The sequence below is a fragment of the Larimichthys crocea genome, chromosome XIV (assembly GCF_000972845.2).
Source record: "Larimichthys crocea isolate SSNF chromosome XIV, L_crocea_2.0, whole genome shotgun sequence".
NCBI classification, from domain to species: domain Eukaryota; kingdom Metazoa; phylum Chordata; class Actinopteri; family Sciaenidae; genus Larimichthys; species Larimichthys crocea.
Window position 1 is genome coordinate 2,700,980 of NC_040024.1, and position 24,327 is coordinate 2,725,306.

Consider the following 24,327-nt stretch of genomic DNA (forward strand, 5'->3'; position numbering starts at 1 on the left):
GCCTTCAGTGATTTTCACACAAACACTGTCTAAACTCAAAAAAAATTCATCATATTTTCTCTGAGATTCTCTCTACATAAGGCATTTATTAATTAATAAGGAAGCCATTGTGAATATACCCAAATATAAGCATCGTATGTAATCAAATGTGTATTTAAAAAATTAAATAAAATAGACTTTAATGTAACTATGCACTTTTTCTCGTTAGAAATTAAGGAGAGAGTTCAGGAGGTAATTCTTTTTTTTCTTTTTCCTCCTATACTCCATATAAGAAAGCTGACAACACTGAATATGTAATATATTTAGTATCACTTTTATGAATTTGACTGTAAGTATTCTTTATTCTCCCCTTCAGTCTACAATGTGTGTGTTTGCATACAGCATACACAGTTATGCCCACTGACCCAGTTTGATGCTATAACTCTGTCCACTGTACGAAGTAGACGGTCCTTTCAGCACAGATCACTAATCACTGGCTCTGAGCACATTTATGACCCCTCTGTTGTTAGTGATGTGGTGGTAATGAGGTAAACTGTTGGAGTGGAGAGATTTAATGTTGGAAACTCAGATATGTTCAGCAACTGGATATATATATATAAATATACAACTATATATTATGGCACACAAAGATTGGCAGAGTGAGGTGATGTATCATTGTTCTCGCCAATGTTGACGGTTGAAGTGGAAATTAAAGTGACCAAGTTACGCAGAGGAAGCTGTTTGTGTGCTTTTACTTCCCCCACAGACAGAAAGTCATTTAATTTAGTTAAGTTTATAGTTGTTAAGAGTAACCAGCATTAGATTTTACATTGGGTCAGAGCATAGCCAAGGACCCCCGACAACCCTGAAAATATACCAGGCACGTCATCACTTGTCTCTTGGAATAATTTGATGTAGCATTTATACCCTTATAGTCTTGTAGAGGGAGCCAGTTTCCTCCATTAATGGGTGACTAGTAACTAATGCATACTTGACTGATGGCAGGATGATTGTAAGAGATTAGAATATAATCCATGAACTATTTCATAATTTAAAAAGTAATTTGTTAACTCTGAAGCCTTTTGTAATTTATAGTGGTAAATATTTTTCACTCAGCTGTTGTTGTCCTCTGAAACACTGGATATGACGAGACAAAACTCCAATAGCAGAGTTGGCTGTACAAACATTGTGGATTCCTGCTGAAAACCTGGTAGCATTTAAGACAACCAGTAGGTAACCTGATGGACTTTGATGAATGATTATGAGCATCCAGCCAGCTCAGCTCATCATGTTAGAGAAGATTGAACTAATTTGTACATCTGTTCTTGATCTATGTATCTTTGTGCTTCAGGTACGATCACTGAGTTTGTTCACTAGAAATATGTAACACTTTATGGCACTAAGTAACACACCATCAACTATTTAATTGATTTTGGTGAAAATGGATCATATTTTATGGCAAAAAAAAAATCTGGTTTGCAGCACAGGCTCTGATGTCCCCCAACTGTTGAGCATCAACTCTCTGACTGATTGACTCTCTGTGATTTAGTTTCCTGAGTTTCCTGAGTTTCCGTCCGAACTATAGCTGCTGTTATCTAATGTTGCCTGCCTAGACTGTGAGCTCAGAGTACCAAGCTGATGTTAGTGTTTGTACAACATGTGTTTTGGACCAAGGGGAAGGCCCAAGTCATGGTGAATGCAGACAAGAAGCGGGGTTGGTGTTGTGCCTGAACAGGAGCTGATATTAACAACATTAGTATTACACCGTGAAACTGAAAACTTCTACGCAAAATTTTAAAAATGCATCTAAAATAGTGATGTGTCAGTCATGCATGTTTTAAGTGAACGATAGGAGCTGATATTAACAACATTAGTATTACACCGTGAAACTGAAAACTTCTACGCAAAATTTAAAAAATGCATCTAAAATAGTGATGTGTCAGTCGTGAATGAACCGGTTCAAAGAGTGTAACAGAGTGGTTCTCCAAGCAAGTTAGTGCATTCATTCATTGGGCAGTTTCAGAGAGTTAAAAGGGTCTATAATTGGCTACAGCAACTTATTGATATTAGAAAATGTAATTTTTACTTTTGAATACTTCAATACAAAGGATGCATTGAATATATACATGATATATCTGTACACATACAAATTATGAGTGAAAATAGTGCTAAATCTGGGTGAGTTATGAGAGGTATAAGTGGTAAAATGAAGAGCTGTTTGGCTCTTCTTGGTGAACTGAGTCAAATGATCTGACTCCGAACTTCCCATCACTAATCTAAAAACACTGAAAACAGGTAAAAGTCAATGGGCACAAATATAATCAGATCATACAATTTTGGTCTGTAAAAATGACCTATGTGCACCAATCGTTAGCTTACTTTACAAGTTTTATCCTGGTTAAACCTATACAAGATTTCACAAAATGTAATGAATAAGGTTTCCCACCATTGTTTATTTTTTTTAGATCCATATTACGGTATATATGTAGAGCTTTATTCATCGATGAATTCAGTGCTGATTTTAACTAATTTGAGGTGATCATGATACACCTCCTGTTAACCACTAAAAGGATCAGCTCCATTAGGTGCATTAATATGCTAGCTGTTGCTCCTTCCTGCAGTGAATGGACAAAAAGACAACAGACAATAGCAGGCATTGTCCATATCAGTGGTCAGCTGTGTGTGTGACTTCACACTGTGGCTAAACAATAGTCCTACAGCAATGGGAGAGGAAGTAATAACCCATAAGCCAGGAGGAAGTTATCCCGCACTGCCAGGTTAATGAGAATGTGCTCACCTACTGGCTGGATTACTGGATTTAAAATGGAATGAGGCTTTGCTAGATTGTTCCTGAAGGTCTGTTACTCTTTTATTCCCCCACCGCTCGTCTGCCTTGGACTGTTCTTTCATTTTCTCACATTCCTGCCCTTTCCAACTCACCTTCACCCACGTCTTCTCTCACTATAACTCTTTCCCCCTGTACTGTATCCAGGCATGGGCCTCAATTCTGAACTGTTGAGGCCAACAAATGCCTTATTGTTGCTGGGGAGGGGTGACCCCATAGCTCAAAGAATCTGTCTCACTTTGATACAGAGGTTGATGAGGAAGAGGATGATAGAATGGTTTGAAGGTGGAAAGAGGTGTTAGGATCAATGTTGGGAGGAAAAGATGAAGAAAATTCAAAGCAAGAAAAAAACATATGGTGGTAAGAAAGGTGAGTACAACATGTTTTGTGAGATGTAGAGGGGGAGGATGAGTAAGAAGAAGATCAGGGGCCAGTCTCAGGCCTACCAGTGCTGTTGCCACCGGTAACCTGATTTATCTGACGTCCTCTTGGCTCCTTTTCCACCCAGGTCCTGCATCGCAAAGAACACAAAAAGAACATTGCTCTTTCCCCCCTTTGCTCTCGGTCTTCTTCTCCCTTTTACTACTTTCTTTTTTAAAAGCGTAAACACACATTTGTCTCGCTGGTTCAGCCGTTGCTCAACGTTCAATAGAAGCTGGAAAAGAAAACAGCTAAATCAGCCCTAAGAACGGCACTAACAACATTCTCTCGGGGGGCTCTCCCTCCTGTTTCAGGGGCCTCCTCTGGGTCTGAAGTGAGCAAGTGGAGTGCAAATCCAATGATTGAAGTCCTTTAAGTGCCCTTGGAAGTCACTGAGGCATTGGCCATAAAACACGCTGGGCCTACGGCTTTTCCTTGAAAAGCTCAGAGTGCGCAAATGAGGGGGATGGCGCCCTTCTCTACATGTCCTCTGTCTTTATCACCTTCAGTCCTCTTATGCAACAAGACTTGGCTTTGTACAGCAGCAGCAGGAAAGGACCAATACATTGTGTGCTTGGTCTTGTGGACTCATTCTTCTCGCCTTCTCCTCTAAGGCAATAAGATAGAGGTGCTCTTTTTCTCCTAAAAGCTTGGCATGTGCCACCTGCAGGGTAGAAACATATTTGGACAGTTTGGATACAATGAATAGAAGTACAGACTCTGTGGCTTTACGCCGCACATCAACAAGCATGAAAATGGCTACAGGGCAAGTGTAAGACAACATAATCATCTACAAGGTGCTGTACTACAAACACCCAACGTGTATACTAAACTGAATAAAAGTTTAAAAAAAGAATGGCGGGAGAAAGGGAATGACATGTAGGAAAGAGCCACAGGTTGAATTCGAACCCTGGGCCTCTGCAGCAAGGATTGAGCCTTCACACATGGGGAAGCTGCTCTACCAACTGAGCTAAACACCAAACCCATCTGTCGTCGTTTTACATGTCTTTTGTATTGTTTATGTGTCAAATCTTGTGCATCTTTGTAGTTATTTGCTCTTTGTGGTGGTTTTGTGTTTCTTTGTGGTCCTTGAAAGAAGCCTTATCAGTCACTTCATACAGGTCCAGTAGTCCAGAAACCTCTGGGCCTGTACTGAGTAGGTCTGTCCGGGAATCTATCTATCACACTCACAAGCCAACAATCTATCACCTTCTGACGGTAGGGGTATGGTTGGCTTGTTAGATTTCAGGGGGAGCCTTGCCAAGTCAGACAAGCTGTTTTACCATAAAACTGTCACATTTATTATAACTTGTACAACAATGAACAAATGACATCCAAAACTGTAAAGGGCATATCATTATCATATTATTGAGCACCAGTGACAAAGACTGATGCATACCATGCATACCACATTTGAATTTAGGTAAATAACCAATCAGGTAAAAAGTAACACTAAAAACAGATCACAACAACCCATTTCTTGATTGGTGACCCTATTGTTCTCTAGTCGTGGTTACTGAGTAGAATTTATCCAGTATTGTGTTAGCACTGCACTGACCCAAAATGCTTCTTCTGAGCAATCATGGGGTTAGGAAGTCAAGAAGTATCAAGGTTATAAATGTGTTTTATGAGCTTTCAAAGAACCTTTGGGGTCTCCGGGACGCCAAGCAGAACATTAGCAAAGGGAGAAAACTGGTAAAAGGAGAAAAAACCTTAGAATAGCCAGTTTTCTTTCAACAACTGTGTTGTCGTCTTTCAAATGCACATTGTATTACTGCCCTCTACTGCCCAGAGGCCAACATTACATCACTGGTCTTGCAGAGGTCAGTACATTCAAAAGAAGGTGGCGCTTTAAATAACACAAACTCTGTCACTTTCAAGAAACATGTATTTCAAGCTTTTAGACTCAAATAGCGAAGATCACAATGTGTTAAATACATGATTTAGACAAAAATAATGCAAAAACCATTGAGTGTTACCACATATACATTTAGGTTTGGTAGATCTATACATGGATTCTGTTATCATGTAGGTTGCATGTCATTCTACTTTATGCAAATACTACCTGACCTTACAAAACATTTCAGTGGCTGACAACAGAAATATGGAATAGGTATTAAGGTATTTATGGAAAGTCAGCTCAGGTGATCTAGGAAATCACCAATAAGAAGAAGTGACATTTGAACAATGTATCAAGCTCCAACTGTGTGGGTGTGTTTTGTCTTCTATGGGAAAGGGTTGTCAGGTGTATAGTTGAAACTGGCATCCAAGAACATGGCCAGAGTTCCCAGCGTGGTGATGATGACAAACAACCACAGGAAGAGACGGTCCACCACCAGGGCGATGAACTGCCAGTCTCCTGTCATCTAGGGGAGAACACACACACACACACACACACACACACACACACACACACAAAGGCACTTTATAAGCACTGAGTCACTGTATATATGCAATGACACATGGACATCATTGGGGCATGTTTGGAGCACTCTGTACTAAGGGCCCGCACCGCAGACAGACTGCAGTAACAAGCTGCCTGACGGTGTGTGTCGTGTTGTGCAGGTTTCTCACCGTGTCATCTGTGTCCTGCTTCTTCAGCTGCTCGGCCATGTATGTCACGGCAGCGATGGCTGACTTCAGGTTGGGAGGGAGGATCAGACAGTAGCTGTCAGTGTCTGGGAGGCGTTGGAGCTGCACCGTGCTCTCAGACCTTTAACACAGAAGGACAAGGGAGGGTGTTTTCATCAAAGAAGTTCAATGCAAAGCAAAGAAAAATGCTTGTTTGTGCTTTGTTTGTGGAGGCTGTTACAGCATTTTGTCAAAAAAGAATATTAGCATTTTGTACAACTGAGTTTCACATTCAAAAGTTCAGCGTCTGACAGCTCTTTTATGTCACTGTAACAGATTACAGTTAATCAGATTACATGTAATCTGTTGCATGCAATGGGCATTACACTAGAATTCTTGTCAAATTCTACAGGAGAAAGCAATGTGCCACCCTGTCGTCTCCTTTTATTACCTTCCTATATTTAATTGTTTTTATTACTTTTTTATAACTTCCAATCTATTCTATTTTAGTAAATATACAGTATACACTGTAGTTTATGTACTTATACTGTATACATTTATTTGACCATGCATGCTAAGAATCTGAGACACAAAAATGTTTTTCAGGATGAATAAAACTTCAAATAACAACAGGAAATATGGTGCAACGAATTCTTATTTGGGGAAGTCTCTCTCGCAGCTACACCCTTCACCAATGCTCCTTAAGCCCAGATTTATGTTGTGTATGTCATGAGTCACTAGCACAGCATTGTTCACCCCTGCTGTAACAAACCACCACTGACATTAGCTGTCTACTGTAGGACATGAAGTACAGACGTAGATGTCAGTGTTGTCTCTTCATAACACGTGTCCTTGTGTGCCCTCTAGCCACTGACAAGCAAAACTACTACAGGCCTCTTCCTACAGCTCCTCTAAAAGCTGAGTGACAGCAGCAGCACATTCCTGACACCAGGGTGACATTGACAGAACACTGGGTCAACATTTATGTGATGCCATGACCTCTGACCCTTTCATTCTTCCCTGCACACAGCTGTTCCTTAAACCAAAACATGAGCAGAGCGAGAGAAACTCATGTCTCATTGACAGCGTTCCTGTAGTGCCTTCATGCTTCAGTGAGTGAATGCTCAACCAAAATACTACACTACATACTACAACAATTTGTCATCTCCTAATTCCAACAATAATAAAGGAATGATATAAGATACAGTCGACTCATACTGTCCTACTGTTGAGTCATTATTTATACTGACACTCATGCACTCATGGAAAAATATCTTAAAACTAAGACTCAGCCCATTGTGCCAGGAGCCAAACCCAACAAGAAAACCACCTTTGTACTGTATTCTCTGTCATCAAACTGGCCTCTATTGGCCCTGGATGCCATGTTTGGAGCTTGGTTGTGCCATTCACTGGGAACTCCCAGTCTGGCAGTCAGGACCTTCTTAGCTGTTTACAGGAAGTGCGTGAATATACTAAAGTAACTGAGCGCTCATGTAAAAGCTCCCATTTATATTTAACACAAACACATATACTGTACTTATATAGCAGGTCAGGTCACACACAGTCGTGTCAGATCACAATAACGCAGGATGGAGGAAACACTTAAAGAGTGTTAACTGTTTGCTATTGAATCTACTTCCCCCTATGCTTCCCATCACCCCATTCACCCTTCACCTCCTGGAAAACTTGCATATCCTCAGTGAAAATGTTATCTAACGTTATCTTTAGAGCAGTCATTTTTCATGTTTTATTGTTTGGATTGGATTTTATTTCTGTTTTTATGAGTCACTGAGTGTTTTATAGAGACAGTCATGCTCTAACACTCAAAAAGCTTTGTTCTAATAAAAATTATTTCAGGATCAGTAATTACTAGTGGAGAACTCTATGTACTCATCACATAACAAGTGATCTCTGTACAGCATGTAAACGCACGTCAACGGGGTACATCCATCCTTCAGATGAACTCCACACTACTGTAAGGGTTTTAAAAATAAGCCACAAGACTGAGAGTCTGCCGAGGATGGGAAAGTTGGTTTATGGCACTCGGAGGTGGAGGGGGTGTGATGGGCAGGTGAATGTTTAAAAAAGAGGTTGTCAGACCGGCTTGGTATGTGTGTATTTTCACACCCATGCACAACGAGGCATTTCTGCATTCGCAGCATACATGAGAAATTGTAACAGTGCAGTAAACAAAGATAAGGTGTTAGAAGAGAAATGGCACAAATACGTCAAAAGAAAAAAAAAGAAATTGCATTAAATAACTACTGTAGTCTACATTTATAGGGCTTTTTAGTCTTTATTACACAGTGAAAGTTTGAGAGAGACAGGGGATGACATGCAGCAAAATGTGGCAGGTTGGAATTAAACACTGCTGCAGTAAGGACTCAGCCTCAGTGTATAGAACACACACTCTATCATATGAGCTACCAGGGTGTTGCTGTATTGTACATCTTTAACATAAACTTTACAAGTTATCTCATGACACTTTCCATAAAGAGTAGCTCTAGATTGTAATCTATATATTATTTTCAGAGACCCAGCAATTCCTGCTGTGATAAAGCACTTTTTTCCTAATTCTTTTTAATAAAATGCCCAGTGACTATTTTCACCGGCACAAAACTAAAATTGTTCTTAAATTACAGAAATGAGACGTTTAGTAAACACATTTCTGTGATGCTATCATCCCCACTGTAGCCACTGTCAAAATGAACTAGTTTGCTTGATTGTTTGTTGGCCATTAGTGATTATTCCTCATTTATTTGTTTTATTTAATAATTCAACTCCTCTTGTGTCCTGTCTGTGCATTATCTTCCTTGTTTTACATCCATTTCCTTTATGTATCCATCAGTCTGTGTAGTTGTTAGTTGCTTTGCTCAGTTATCCCATCATTCACCCATGTAGATGTGTCGAGGACACTATCAAGGACACTAACTTTTACACTGGCTTTGGTTTCTTCTTTATCACTGTTGTCTCATGATCAGTAAAATCATTACTCGAGGAGAGAGAGAGAGCTCTACATTGATGTGTGTCTCCTCTTGAAGGCGTCTGTATCAACACCGGAGTGCACCTGTCATATTGACATATACAGTACATGTCTACAGTGCGTGTATGTACTGTATATAGGGTGTAAATAAAGTGCAGAACCTCCGGCACCAGAGAGAGGAAGGCGTCAGTGAAGGAGCACGACTAGTTATCAGAGCCACAGAGAGAGACTGTGTGACAACAGATGGACTGCTGAACATTGAAACGAGCTCCTGTCGGAGGGGTGTTGTGAGCATATGTGTGTGTGCGAGTGTGTGTTTGTGTAGCCACAGCTCAGGGCAGAGCTATGTGGTCCTCTACATGCTGCATGCCACTCACATTCCACGGCTTGTATTCATTACTGCAGATACATGAGGCCCTTCTATCTATGACACACAAACACACCCTGACACAAGCACATGTATAGTGCTGTTACTGTATATGTGGATACACCCATAATGAGCAATATGTTGATTAATAATCACACACCCCTGGGTGATGTGCAGCACAAACAATGACTTTGTGATACAGATTAAAGACACTCAAATGGAGATGCGCTTGCAGGCAGTTCACATCATCAAACATGTGTTGTGTTGTAAAAGGCTAATCCACCCCTGACAGAATAACAAGATAAACAGATGGATGAAGGCAAACACCTCTACGTAACACAGACTGGATGATGGTGCCTGGCCTGGTCGCGCCAACCACCATCTTTTCCACATCAAAACCGACAAAATCCTGCTCTGCCCCGATCACTCAGCACTGGTCTTCCCTTCCACTCATATGCCTCTATCTATTCTTCACCCTCCCTCCACCTTCTTTCTGTGGGATTACCCCTTAATGCCCAACCTAAACAGAGGCTTAGTGGCTGGCGACTGTGGACGGGGGTGTGGGGCTTAGCTGAGGCTGAATCTGATGCCTTTGGAACGGGATGAGAGATACCCAGCACCAAGCCTGGTTCACGGGACTGTGGAGCTGTTTATGATGCCACGACTTGGTGGCAAGGCTAAGGCCTACTGGAAGATTAGCCAAAGTGAAGCCAGTGTGATTGGAGGGACAGTACAGTTTTAAACAATATTTTCGATTTTTTTGATTTTTTTTTATGCATTGTGTCTGTTTTTCACAGATTGATATACAGCAGAGTGACTCATCAGATGTTCAGCTCATAAACCTTTTTGATTTACCCAGTGTTGTGAACAGTAAGTGAAGAAGAACATTATAAATCTGAGCTAAAAGAGCACCAGCTGCAGAAACTCAAATTCTTTAAACGTAAAATAGAACAAAAAGACATCGCAATGCGTACTATCAATTGCGGCCGATTGCTCAGTTGAACTTTCAGGTTTTACAGTGATTTGACTCAATATGTAAAGCTTTTCACTCAGAACCACAAACGCCAACCTCATGGTGGTGCTGGAAAAAAGGATAGGGGATCACCAAAGTTACTAGCATTGATCCTCTGGGGACTATGTGTATGTAAATAAAAAATGTCATGTCATGGCAATCAATCTAATAGTTGTTAAAATAGTCAGTATCCTGAGGGCCATGCCACTATACCATACATATACAGTACTTTGAATTGAATAAGTGCCCCTCAAACATCCTACACCTTCAACCAACACTAAAGCTCAGAAATGAAGGTATAACGAAACATAATAATAGTTACATAAAGATAAAATGGCTTTGAGTTCAGGCTTTCATTTGTTTTCAGAACAGTCTGTTCCATTTGGTGTTATCCAGCTGAATCCTTTTTTGTTTGTCAGATTACCTTTCATGTGAATTAAGTATGGTATTAAATATGTGAGGCTGAAGGAAATGCACATACTGTTACTGTCTTGGCCAATTCCTTGAGCTGCTGTGGTGATGGTGGTAATTCTGCCAAGTCTAGCACGCTGTGTACTTTACTATAATAGCTAGTCTGGCATCAGATCCAACATTCACACTTTGGCAGACTCTACAAAGAAGATTCATGCCTGCATTGGCTTTTATTAACATTAATAGAAATAGCTTTCTGCTAGTGTAATGTCAGGATCAGCACATCTTACCCTAGAAGGAGGCTGAATCACGATGAATGGCTCTGATGGGCATTACTTCGGGTCTATGGTGTTTAAAAGTCTTGACAGTTAAGAATATAGGCACTATATCTCTTTGGCAGTTTATGTCTCTCTATAACTCAAACCAACGCTTGGTTTATCTTTGGAGTCTAATCCAGTCAAGTTTGTCTTGTATAAATATATGTTTTACTCAAACTTAAGCTTACTCAAGGAAATCCTAAACTAAGAAGACACAGTACTGCTATGGGGATTCACACATGGCATCTTCAACATTGCAGGCATCTTCTCTGTGTTTAAGCAATGGCTTTTGGTCCTTGTCATTCATGTTTCCTGTTCTGATCTATTTGTTCACAAGCTGTATGTAAAACGCTCCACTATCCATGCTAATAGTAACTGACATGGTGTTACACTGTATTTTGTGGATCATAATTTAAACCATTACCTTAACTATTAACTAGAATTAATTGACATAAAAAGTGTGCGTTTTTCTACATTTGGATACTTTTATGATGCTGTGCAGTGCAGTTTCTTTACTTTAGAAGACCAAATAAGACAGCATGAATCGTCAAGCTCTCACATCTTTGCTAGATTCCTCGTCAGTAAATTTGACCTTACCTTCCTCTCCAGGGTATGACGAGATCAGGGTTGATCTTGCGAAAGAAGTATTCTCCTCCAGGCTGCCTGCCATTGAAGGTTTTGAAGTCTGTGTCGTCACTAGAGTCCTCCTTCAGGAGAGGTTCCTCTGGGTTTGGCCTCGTCATGCCAATGTATTTGGGCAGGAAGTGAATGAATACCTGCAAATTTGTAGTAAAGAAACCAATGACATCGTTTTCAACGGTATTGAAATAGCCTAGATGGATGTCTGGTGAGCCTCACCTTTCGAACCCAGTTTGGCATGATGTGTGTGCTGGGCGTTCGGTGATGTATATTGAGGACGACTACACTTAGGATGACAGAGAAAGTGACCAGAATCATGGTGAACATGACGTAGTTGACAATAATTGGGATGCCCAGAGAGGTCTCAGGGACCTTGTCAGCCAGCAGAAGCATGAAGACAGTCAGAGCGATGAGGACGGAAATGGACAGCGTCATCTTCTCTCCTGTAGACAACAGGGACAGTTTGGAGAATTAATTACAACAGGGAAGTGGTAAATGCTACCCTGCTGGCTTCTATTGTATGTTGTCAAGGACAAACTTGGATTACATTTGACTGTTTGCTGTGGATAAACATGCAATTGATGAATTGCCGTTATCTCATAGATAATCCAAGTTCATGCTCCAAAGAATTCACCATGTTCCAATTGTTGGCCATCAATCCTATTGAATTTACACTTTCTGCTATCTCAGTGAAACATCACTCTGAAATCTGACCACGCAAGACCAAAGATTGACAAAGTAGATTCCTTGCCAAGGTCACATTCCTTCAATCTATAATATATCAGTAAATTCCTTCAAAGGGTTGCCTTGCCTTGTGGAATATTCTATATAGTAGACACATGCTTCTTGTCATGACATGAGACAGTGTATCAAGGCGATACTCTCCATTCCTATCTCCGGTCTTGTGTGATGTGTAGGCACAATGTCAAAACATGTCAAATGTGCTGACCTGCTCCAGGAGGCAGGTAGAAGACAAATATAGCCAACACACTGGTGAGGATGCATGGCACGATGATGTTGATAATGTAGAAGAGAGGTTTTCTCTGTATGATGAGGTAGAAGGTGATGTCCTCATACAGATCCTCCTTAATGTTCTTTCTTGAGGGTTTGTGACAGATGGCCCATTCTCCATTTTCTGTGGCAAGACAGATGTGCAGGGACATTATTTTGTGAGTTGTTTCTTTTTAATATGTAGATAAACCTCCTGGTAAAAGACTATAGGTTGTGGAGGAGGTTACTGTAGGAACTAACCAGTGAAAGCGTTCTCATCTATAACAATCTCATGAATCTCTTTGCCATCATCATCTAGAAAGTACTGCAGGTCCACCTCGGAGGCATCGTAAGTATACGAACGGAAAACCATGCTGCAGTTCTGCCAGTCAAATGGGAAGTACGACACCTGTGGGAGTGGAAATTATGAACTGCTACATAACTTTTCAAAGGGAATATTCACAAATATGAATATTTGCATATTTAATAATATCAAGTCATGAACTGTCTTTAGAAGAGAACAGAACAAAAGAAAGGAAAAGAAACAAATGAAGAGAAGAAAATACCACATAGAGAGAAATAAGTTATTAAAGGGTTTATTCTTGAAGACAGTACCTCTATAGAACAGGAGCTGCGATAGATGGCTGGGGGAAGCCAGTTGACTGTCCCATCACTGTAAACCAAGACATTGACGTAGAGAGCCACATCAAACTGACCGTCATTACTGTGGGGAGGAAACAGAAAGGCATTTTAATATAACATGACTCTACATTTCCTTGTGCCCTGTGGACAACATATTCAGGCCTATATTTGAGTATATATCGACATACACAAACATTATTAATTTTGTGTCAATAGCAAACAGCAGAGGGGGTTATTGGGCAGATTTTATTACAATGCAGCTTTTCAAATCTATCATTATCTTGCTCCTCACAGTGAATCTCTGTGTTGGAGTCCTGTGCAATAATTCCCAATCTCACAACATCATATCATAAGATATCTTATAAATACCACACCACTTTCAAGGACATTTTGTATATCGATGTCTTGTAAGCATAGGCTCCAGCCCCACTGTGGCCCTGATCAGGTTAAACGATTAGAGATGATGGATGGATGAATGTCTTGTATGCTTTGTGCATATAATTTAACACCATTAAAGATAGATGGGTTTTGAATATGAGGTTTTGGACATGCAGGAAAGAAAGGAGTCACTGCAACCATAGTTCATTTTCATACGATCAACCTGCTTTGTCTTTGTGGAAAATACTATGGATAACTGTGGGATTGCAGAGATGATCCTCACTTGTTTATGAGGTAGATGTCAGGACGCCACACCTTGTTGGGGGGAATCCTTAAAACTTTTATGTTGTCATATTTTTCTGGGTCCCATGACAACCTGTAGTCTGTCCATGCCTATGAAGGAAGGAAGGAAGGAAGGAAGGAAGGAAGGAAGGAAGGAAGGAAGGAAGGAAGGAAGGAAGGAAGGAAGGAAGGAAGGGAAGGAGGAAAGGACAAGGAAAAGAAAGAAGAAGAAGAGCAGACAAGAGGTGAAATCATTACCACGGTGCCCTGATGTCTCTGTCATTTACATCCTAGTTTCTCCCGTCTCTGATAAGTCATTTAAAGCTCACAACCCGCTGTCACAAACACTCAAGCTGTCCTGAATTCCAATTAGCAAGGGCGACGGACAGAAATGAAAAGGGTGAGTCAGGGAATAAGAGAGATAAAGCAAGAAATAATTTGTGGTTATAAAAAGTGACAAGTCCATTTGAGGACAGAGCGACAGAGCAGTGGAGAGGAGATAGGAGTCAGAGCGGCAGAGCGAGCCTCAGTGATGAAGATGAATGTTTCCATGCTCATACCAGATTCATGAACACATTGGTTGTCATCTCTTCGTTCTTCTCGTTCTGTAGTGGGATAAAGAGACACAGAGACAGAGGAAGAGAGAGGGGGGATATACATTAGGGATGCCACCATGTCTTGTTGTGTATGACAGTGCCTAGTTACTTTCAGTCCTGCTCTGTGGAAACTAATTGGGTTTGGATGAATGGATGACCATGCACTGATCCAGCCAACAGTGTGTGCAATTGAACTTCTTATGGATAGCGTGGCATTTTCAGAACATAATGACATCAAACAACTTGATGAATAAAGCATTAACCTTTAATGCTTTATTCATCAAGTTGTTTGCATGTACCTTACTATATGTGCACGTGTGTTTGTATTTACCAAGCTGACAAGCTGAGAAAGGGTCATCCCCACTCGCACCATCACCTTCTCCTCCCAGTAATGAGCCGGTCTGACTTTCATATTATAGTTCTCGAAGAGCTTCTGATGGAGCTTTCGCTCTGTCTCTGAGGCTCCTGGATGAAAGGATGGATGCAAAGAGACAGAAAATGATGAAGGGGAAAATGATATCTAATGAACCAAGAGCCACTGCCACCTGAAAAAAATGAGTAGCAGAGAATGGTGGTACAGATAAAAAATGAAGAGCAACAAAAAATAGAAAACAATGCGAGGAAAAAACAATATTTTTCATGCAGTGACACTGCTGCGACATAATGATTACCGACTTGAGAATAAACTTTACTGGATCTTATTAAAAAAAAGAACTTTGGACATGCACCATGCAAATTATGTCACTTTAAATGCCTGAGAATTATATGCACCTTCATGATAATGGATTTTTGTCACTTGTAAAATGTCCAAAAACCAATTTTTTTTCCAACATTTTTTCTCCTGAAGTCGTGTTCCGCAAGTTTAATCATCACATATAACCGCCATAGTGAAATAGTATTTACGTTTAATCTCTAATAAATAGTAATAAATAATATAAAACATAATAAATAATAATGGTTACTATGGAAGTAACCTAAGTAACAAAACAAGTAAAAGAATGTTTTTTGTAAGAAATTAAATTAAATTGGTCATTTCATAAAACATGAAATCAGCTACAATTTACAATTTAACCTGACATGCTGTCTCAGACCAGAAATGTGTTACATATTAGACCCATTTGCACTGGTTTACTGTCAGTTTTTATATTGAGACTAAACTGGTTTAACTGATTTATACATGTTTAAAGGTATAAGTTATACTTTTTGATCAGGATTGTCTTTATTTCATTTTTCTATTAATCTATTTTTTAATAAATTCTTGAAATATCCAATAGTCTCATATTCTTTTAATGTGTATATTTCAAACTCGTTATAATTTCTGTGCAAATAAGGTTTGATTGATGGATGAAAAATAAACCTAGAAGCATGAAAGAAAGAATGAGAGCAGAGCAAGTGCAGAGTTAAACATGAGTAAATCAACAGTTAGTAGAAAGTCAAAGCTGTACAAAATAACCAAAGCACATGACACATGCTGCCGACACCCCGACCACAGCACTGTGGATCAGTGGTTAGGGGTTCAATTCCCACTGTGATGAACCATGCTAAAAATATATTGTGTGTGCTCACAGCTTCCTGGTATTTTTCTGACTCACATTCTAATTTGTCTAATTTGTCATGCAAAGTGGATTTACTGTGTATTATTACTCACTGATCTGAAAAAACAATACTGCGGGCAGGCAGAAGAGAGAAATCATTAGTCAGAACAAACGCGCTGTTCAGTTTGATTCTGATCGTCTGGCAGAGGGACCCTTCATTCACTCCCAGGAAAGGTGTGATGTTACATTAACAGTATTAAATAATTAGCAGAATTTAGCCCTCTGTGTGATGACAGGTGTCTCCAAAAATGTGTTTCATTGAAAGCTGATGACGGACTGACCTTTCAGTCCAAATATGTGACAAAACAACATGTGGAAAAGGCAGAGAAGGACGGACAGGACATGCAAAAGAAGCAGTCGGCGGGGCAGGTGCTGTACGATGGGTAGCAAAGGTGACTGAGCTAATGTAATTGATATGCAGCAGGGGAATGGGATCAAAGGGATGTCTGGGATACCAGCTCCATCGGGGACAAAAATAGACTCTGATTAAGCAACAATGATGTGTTAACATGATTCATTATATGTTCCAGAACAGGACAGTATTGGGGACAGTATTTTTTTTTGCTTTTCAAGCAGGACAACATAGACATCTTTGACAGGACACAGAATAAGGACTTCTTTCCAATGGGATTTCCCCATCTGTGTCTTCTGCTTCTTCTGTCTGTGTCCTCTGGCTGCCTCTCTTTGGGGAAATACGGTTGTAAAATCGTCCTAGCTGTACAACAGAGTGACAGGAACAATACACCACAACCCCTGTGGAGGTTAACAACCAAACAACCGGTGCAGGGCAGCTTTCTTGCTTTTCACTACCATTGTGGGGTCGGAAAGTCAAAGTCAAAGCCCTTCAGCTGAGCACAGATAAGAACTAGTCATAGCAAATCAATACTAATTCTGATTTTATCCCTCCCAAAAAACTGAGAAAGTGGAATCAATACCAATTTAACTCAACTGACAGAGTGCAGTGGGGATGTGAGATGTTATCTGATCACACCGTAGCTATCCTGACTACAAAAATGCCGCCGTTTTCAAGTGTATGCTTGCAAATGTAGGAGGTGGAGGTGGAAAGGATTCTCTTCTGGGCAGCCCAACAGGAAATAGGTGCAGTAGCAGTGTTAGGACAGACAGAGGAATGAGAACACTGCACCATTGGTCGCCAACAAGCTCATGGCAACAGTTTGTTTTCCAAGTATGATATGGGGTCAAGGGTCAAAGACATATAGTCATATAGTGTCACATAGTCAAGCATATTTGTTTTTCTTTCTCCTCTTTTCATTCCAACTCTCTCACTGTACACTTCGACATGTACGTCTACATTTGAAAGGCTCAAGAGCAAAATATATACATGTGTATTTATATATTTTTTTGAATGAATCATTTCAGATTGAGGAAAATACATTTAGTTTTGCAAATCAAATTTGTCTTGAAAATGTAATCATATCAGCTTGTGTAAAACAGAAGATCGTGAAAACACTGAGCCATTCGCACGAACAAAACAATCGTTCCAAAAGAAGTCCTTACCAGTAAAAGTGACACAAAGGCAGCTGCATACGATGATAAACACATTCATCCTCACAGGAATGTTCATCCTCATCTTCATTTGTCCAGTCATGACAGTCATGTCATCTTACACTTTTATGTGCCAACCAAAGGGCCCAGCTCCTCTATATAGGCACTTTGACCCCGCCGCACCTTCACCTGGAATCTAGATTCAGCGTCCAGTAATGCCACACCTCTCTAGCTTAGGTATTTACGTGCACACCTTCAGTTGAGTTCGGTTCAGTTAGTTGCCCCCTTCAGCGGCAAACGGCGTTCAGCTAACGGCTCTCTCTCCTGTCCCTTCGTCTCTTTGTGGCCATGGCTCCATGGGTGAAACCACGGTCTGATTGGGTGCGTGCGCTGGGAGTGACAAGACGGCGGAATGTGTTTGTACTGGGAAGCCTGTGGGGCAGGCACCTGTTGGTGCTCACCAATTTGAGGTTAGCACTGTGGGGACGGTGGGTGGGTGGGAGGTAGAGGAAGTGGAGGGGGTGGGATGGGGTAAAGGAATGGCAATGGGCTATGGGTTATGACAATGGAGATATTTTTGGGGGGTAGAACAAGTGGGCGGGGTGGAGCGTGGATTTGATTGTGGGGTCGACTTTCTCTGTGGACGAGGAATGATTGGCGGCCGTTTTGGAGCTGAAGGTGTCATCTCTTCTCTCTCATTTCACTTTTAATACCTCCTTCATCCTGTAATTGACCTCTCCGCCTATTCTTCTCTCCCGTTTAATCAAATCTTCACTTCCTCTTTCGTTCATTTCCACCCCTCCCTCCTCTGGTGTGTTGGCACCCATTCACATTTTGCTGCACTTGTAAAATCTCTTGGAGACGATGGTTAATTTAAAGCTGGACATTATATCTCCGGGTAGAATTGATTATATTTCAATTGATTTTATTAAATATAATCACAAAATGTCCACACGACTTTGAGCTCATCACTTTCTGGGAAGAACTTGTCATCAATTTTCCAATTTTAGGTCCTTTATAAATGTATAAGAACAGTTATCTGTTGACTACAAAAAATACGCAATGAATTAAAGCCACCTAATGCAGAATTGTAAAATTCCCAACTTTCCAATTGATGCCACTCAGTGGCAAAATCTAAAATGACACTGTGGCAAACGGTTTACAAAGAGAGGGGTGGGATGGGTCAAAGAATGGCAATGTCCCATGCATCTGACCTGAGACGTTGACATAAATTGTCTGAAAAGCAACACATAAGTTTGGTTGTGATTGTTTAATGTAATACAAACAAAAAGATTACATAATCACATAAAAATGTGTGTCTTTAGGCGCATAGTGGCTTTACATAACAGGAACTTTGGGTCAGAACAAATCGATTACCAAAATTAAGATGGAATAACCTTCATATTGCAGTAAAATAAGCTATTCTTAAAATTGCAAGCTATAGCAAAAAATTCACAGCCTTGACATTATTTCAGTGATATGGGAGGGGTTGTGACAAGTAAAATAAAGAGAAAGATGAAGACATCGCAGCTAGTTGAGCAGAAAATACATTATTCAGCAGAGCAAGGCTGACATGACGTGACTTTAGATGTCTCTGAGCCATTAAAGCTAATTCAAAAAATTCAAATGCGATGCTGAAAGACTCCACAAATGCTGTGGAACAAAAACCTGCAGGATGAAGTTGCTGCAGCAGAGTCCAGAATTACCAAACTTCTTGGCAGGAGCAGTGAAGTGTTGTCAATAGTGATAGAAAGAGGTCTTACAGGATTCGGGAGTTTGAGTGAGGGAAAGAGCAACTCAGTCTTGCCCATATTGAGTTTGAGGTGAGCCGGTGGCAAGAAAAGATAAGCATGTCCAATAAGATATAAAAATAGAGATGGATGCTGTTGCTATAGAAATGGTGAGGGATGTTCTAAGACGTGAAGACTACAAGTGTTTTGATCGATGAGGTGAAGGCCTCGGAGTGAACTCTGGATACTGCTGCTTTTTCGGATCCTTCATGTTTTTTTTAAAGTAAAAACAAGAAAATACTCACTGTCCTCCCATCGCTTACCCTCTATCTCCACTTTTATTACCCCCTTTGTTGTATCTGAGGTCAGACTATTCTCTCTCTCCCTCGCTCTGGTCAGGTAGGTTTTCCAGTGCAAAAACACAAACAGGTCATAAATCAGAAGTTAAGAGAGGGGAAATGTCTCTGACTTGCTCTCCTGCATGCCGCCACTACCAGTATAAATACATCAGTCAAAATATTTCTGTGTATCAGTCCAACAGCCCGTCTCCTCAGTGCTACAGAGTTTTACGCAAGGTCAAAGTGTTGGATAATAAGCGAGAGGACGGAAATTAGTGCAATTCGAGCAACGCTGCAGCCGGGTCAATAATCTTGAAGTGCTATCAGCACCATCACCACAATGAGCTGTCGAGAATGACTACAGACTTTCAGCTTTCAAACGCTTCAGCTCGCACTTCATGGACGCACGAGTGTATTTACACACATCGAAATATCAGGGAAGCCCGTGCAGCAGTGTCCGGTAACCAGTGCCAGTGTGACTTTGTGTGTGTGTGTGTAGGATTATTAAGGATTATTAATAGCAGAAGGGGCAGGTGACGGAGTGAGGGTCGCAACTCTCACAGTAGCATTCTAACAACAGATGGAGCCTTTGAAATTCTCCCTTCAGATCTTTATTTTAAAAAAAAAACACACACACACACACAGAAACAGAATGAAAGTACAAGATTGAAAGGGCAGGTGTGTGTTTGTGTCACGTGAAAACACGGGACAACTAGCCAGGGCCCCTGAAGGGTGGAGGGCCCTTCAAAAAGCATCAAAGTTTGTTTTTGTTTGCAATTTTTAATTCCTTAGTAATTAGTGCCATAACCAAATTAAAACTGACTGAATAAACAGATTAAGAGACTCATCTTTGTATCTGTAAAAAACGAAGTGGAGATTCTCTGAGGTCTCCCTGATGGTTTATTCCACTGCACACCAGAATTTCTCTCTGACTGCGCCCAATCTAGCTGAGCGACTGCTGATGCTCGAGCACAAAATGTGCACCACGTGTCACGCCTTTACTCAAGAAAGACAAAAGAAAGAAAAGAATGCAAACTGATGGAAATAGCTTTTGACTCACTTCTTTCAAAGGAAATGTTTAAAGAGTTTAAAAGTTAATATCAGAAGTTTTTTAGATTGAAAACTGTCAGCCAGGAGTTGTATAGCATAAATGAGTTTGTCATATGACATTATATCTAGCAAAGCATTACATCATGAAGCATGGCCCTCACTTTCAGAAGCAGCTTTTGAATCAGCGGCAGGTCCCTCATTTGTTACCGAGGACACGAGACAAGTTGAGCCCATGAAGTGGCTACTAAAAGCTATTACAAGCAATCATTTGACATTGAGGTGTCGTGGACCTCATGGTAAAAGATAGTTCAACTTTGGAGCCATATTTAGCCCCTTTCCCAGTAAGATAGCATGACATGTTTGGTATCAACGGATTCATTGCAATCTCAGCATGAATCTAAAGATTCATATGATACCGGCTTCGCACTAGCTTAAAACTGAGCCCACAGCGGCCTTCAGAAGACAGTAATGTTAATACCAGATAATCCACTATCATTTTCAGAAGGTTAAAAGTAGGCCAAGTAAACCAAGAACCGAGGAGGGGAATCATTTCGGTTTCAAGATCGTGGGACACATTACTTGGACTGATGTTGCTTGCTCCTCACTTTGTACGGTGTTAAGTTAAGCATGAACATTGAACAACAAGTTGTTTCTTCCACCTTTTTTCCCTTTTAAAGGGTTTTTGTGGGCAAGGTTTTCCTCACTCGCACCGAGGGTCTAAGGACAGAGGGTGTCACTCTCTGTACAGATTGTAAAGCCCCCCGAGGCAAATGTACTAGACTTTGGGCTACACAAATAAAATCTGATTTGATTTGATTTGATTTGAACTAGTTGAAATGACCATGTTGTTTACACGTTAACGTGGCATTACTGTAACATTAATGATACACTAACAATCAACATGTTGTGCATGGGTTAGTGGCGCCCTGAAACTTTAGAGTAATTCTCAATAAAGTCATGATGAAGCCTAATTGTTCCTCTGTGCTGAAATCTTGTATTATAACATAAATGTACATACCAAATCTAAAGCCAAATAAAAAGGGAAGCCCCAAAGCTCCTCCGTCATGAAAATATTATGTATGTTAAATTGTGTGTAAATCATCATCATGCTCTGGTAGTTATTCTTGCTCTTATTTATCAGACAGGACCTCTGGTTAATATCTTCATTTAGCCGTAAACGTGTCAGAAGATGATCTGTCTTTGTAGCCTTTTAATAACTTGTCTTGTTTGATAACATCTAGATGTTATGAATCCTGCATGATCGAGGACGTTGAATGATTTGTCCATCTCTATTGTGTGTGCGCTCAGTTATTGCTACATTTAAGAGTTTTTTGGGGCCACAAAAAAATCTTGCTCAGGGCCACTTAATGCCTAGAACTGGCCCTGATGGTGATCAATGAGGCAGAGCCTAGTTAAAATATAACTCATGGTATTTTTCAATATAGGACTATAGGAAAAATAAGAAGGGGTTAGCTTTGTCTCATAACTTAGGAGTGATAAGTACTTATCATTACTTGTTTAAATGTGGTATGAACAGTTTATTAGTGGCTACCCAGATTCATGTGTACAGTTGTTGGATCAATTACATGTAAAAAACAAAAAAAACAAATAATACTAAGATGCGTGAGAGATGTGAACCATGAGAGCAAGGGGGTCCACAGAGACCGCCTATGTATAGGGCGTAGAATTCTGTGCTACATGCTTGCATGTGAGAATCAAACAGGACATGTGGTGTGTGTGTGTGTGTGTCTATGTCTGCAAGAAAGCAAGCCATTAAGACGAACAGGTCTCCTATATAATGGGAATTCCACAGGCTATTGGTGCAGCTGGTGAATTGAGTTGGCATGCTGCTCTGCACTCCGACATAAGAATATCCTCCATGCAAAACTAGCACCGAAAATACAAAGAGGATTACTGTGGTTGCAGAAATATCCACAAAGCATGTGCCACACTCCGGAACATTCTGACACAGGGAAATGAAAGGCATACAGCTTGCTCATTATAGCATCTGGTTTGTCTTGGTGTTTATGTGTGAACACCACACATGAATATCCAAAGTTGGATCTACACTCTTCAGACCTACATACACACTAAAAACACACCAACAGCATAGATTTCTGTGTTTATACGCTAACTGGCTGGTATATTTCATGCAATTATCAATGTCCTTGGACAGTTTTGTCTAGTTTATATGATCTATATCAAAATAGGCAGCAATACATTCTTATGTGATTAAGGCAACAATACAGAGGCTGAGAGAAGCTCTTGAGTACTGTTGCTCTTTCAGCTGAAAATACCCCAAGTTATGTATTCCCATTTCTTGAAAACTGCGGTTGACTGCAGACAAAACCTTGCAGGATTTCCTGACAGCATGCAATTTGACAAACCTCAAAGATACATGCCCTTCTGTTCAAGTTTAACGTCCAAAAACTGATCGGGTTCCCGGTTCCTTATGTTTTTTCAGAGCAGAGACTTAAGAGTGTTTGCCTTCCATGTGACGAAGAATGAAAGTGTTGAATGAGGGAAATTATAGTTTGACACGATAATGGAATATTGTCAAGATGTATTTCAGTACTTGATGCTGTCTGTATTACAGGCAAACGAAATTTACCAGTCAGAACAAGTAATGTCAGTTGGCATTGCTTTCCAAGACACAATATGACAGTAGAAAATGTGAGGTGAGCAAGTTTCTTGCCTGGAATACAATCTCAATTGCTAGCACATCGAGTGGATGGTGAACTACACCCAGAGAATCATTTGGCAGTTTAGTACAGTAATGTCCTCTTCACTATTTGCTGCGGTTTGTAAACCAGGATTGGTAGAGCTCAAGAAAAACGAATGTCCTTCTGCTTCAGGGGGATTTGAAGGGATCGGTGGGTGTGTGGTTGAAGCTGGCATCGGCGAAGATGGCCAAGGTGCCCACGGTGGTGAAGACGACGAAGATCCAGAGAAACATGCGGTCCACCACCATGGCTACGTACTGCCAGTCCTCCTTCAGCTGTACGAGGATGGACAGATGAAAGGGAGGATCGACAGAATGGGAGAGAAAGAAGGAGGAGTGGGGGAGTCATTGAGGGGACACAAGAAAGGAGTGGTGGTGGTAGGGTGGGACAAGAAAGACAGACAGAGTTCAGTAGTTAATCTTGTGAAGAATAAAAGGAAGGGATGAACTGAAACAACTAACTCAGACAGGTAAACTTACAGCTTCGTAGTCCTTCTCAGCCTGCAAAGCCTCAGCAATATACGTGATGGAGTCTATGGCTGTCTTGAGCTCGTCAGGTAGCGTGAGGTAGCTGCTGGGACCATCGATAAACTTTCTCAAATCTGTGCACATGCCCTCTGGCTGAAACCTACATAGCAAAACACACAAACGCACATGAATGTCACAGGAAAATATCCATAATGCACAACAATTGATAAAAATAAATAAATGTCAGGATTGATTCAGGAGAAATGTAGTGAGGGCACAAACAAGTGTCAACATCCAAACTGAACACAAGCTTGCAGAATGTAGCGACGCGCGGGCAGATGTCGGCTCGGGCTAATTAAAAGCTGTAAAATAGTAAAGCGTTTATGAGGCAGGCTGCACGTCTCCTTTGCACTCCCCTGTCATTCAGAGAGGAATAAAGAGAAGGTCAGAGGAGCTCCCTGGGCTCGCTCTGCCAGTGTGGGAGTC

The 24,327-nt window shown here is 40.7% G+C and overlaps 2 protein-coding genes across 2 annotated transcripts in view; both read right to left on the reverse strand.

The window, feature by feature from the left end:
• Positions 1-4,760: 4,760 nt before the first annotated feature.
• On the reverse strand, positions 4,761-17,863 carry chrnb1l (cholinergic receptor, nicotinic, beta 1 (muscle) like). Its single transcript, XM_010745739.3, has 11 exons — positions 17,546-17,863; positions 14,764-14,897; positions 14,397-14,441; positions 13,838-13,947; positions 13,150-13,258; positions 12,796-12,943; positions 12,494-12,679; positions 11,764-11,987; positions 11,503-11,681; positions 5,819-5,957; positions 4,761-5,610 (listed from the first exon to the last, which is right to left on the reverse strand). Exons 1-11 carry the CDS (start codon positions 17,643-17,645, stop codon positions 5,470-5,472), a joined length of 1,515 nt encoding a protein of 504 aa, XP_010744041.3. The 5' UTR covers positions 17,646-17,863; the 3' UTR covers positions 4,761-5,469.
• A 938-nt stretch (positions 17,864-18,801) lies between these two features.
• The window catches only part of chrnb1 (cholinergic receptor, nicotinic, beta 1 (muscle)), a 28,811-nt gene continuing 23,285 nt past the window's right edge, over positions 18,802-24,327 (reverse strand). The window contains exons 10-11 of the mRNA XM_010745740.3: positions 23,854-24,001; positions 18,802-23,649 (exon numbers count right to left, since the gene is read on the reverse strand). Of these exons, the coding sequence (XP_010744042.1) occupies positions 23,503-23,649; positions 23,854-24,001 (295 nt within the window). The 3' untranslated portion in view covers positions 18,802-23,502. The remainder of the gene's footprint in view (positions 23,650-23,853; positions 24,002-24,327) is intronic.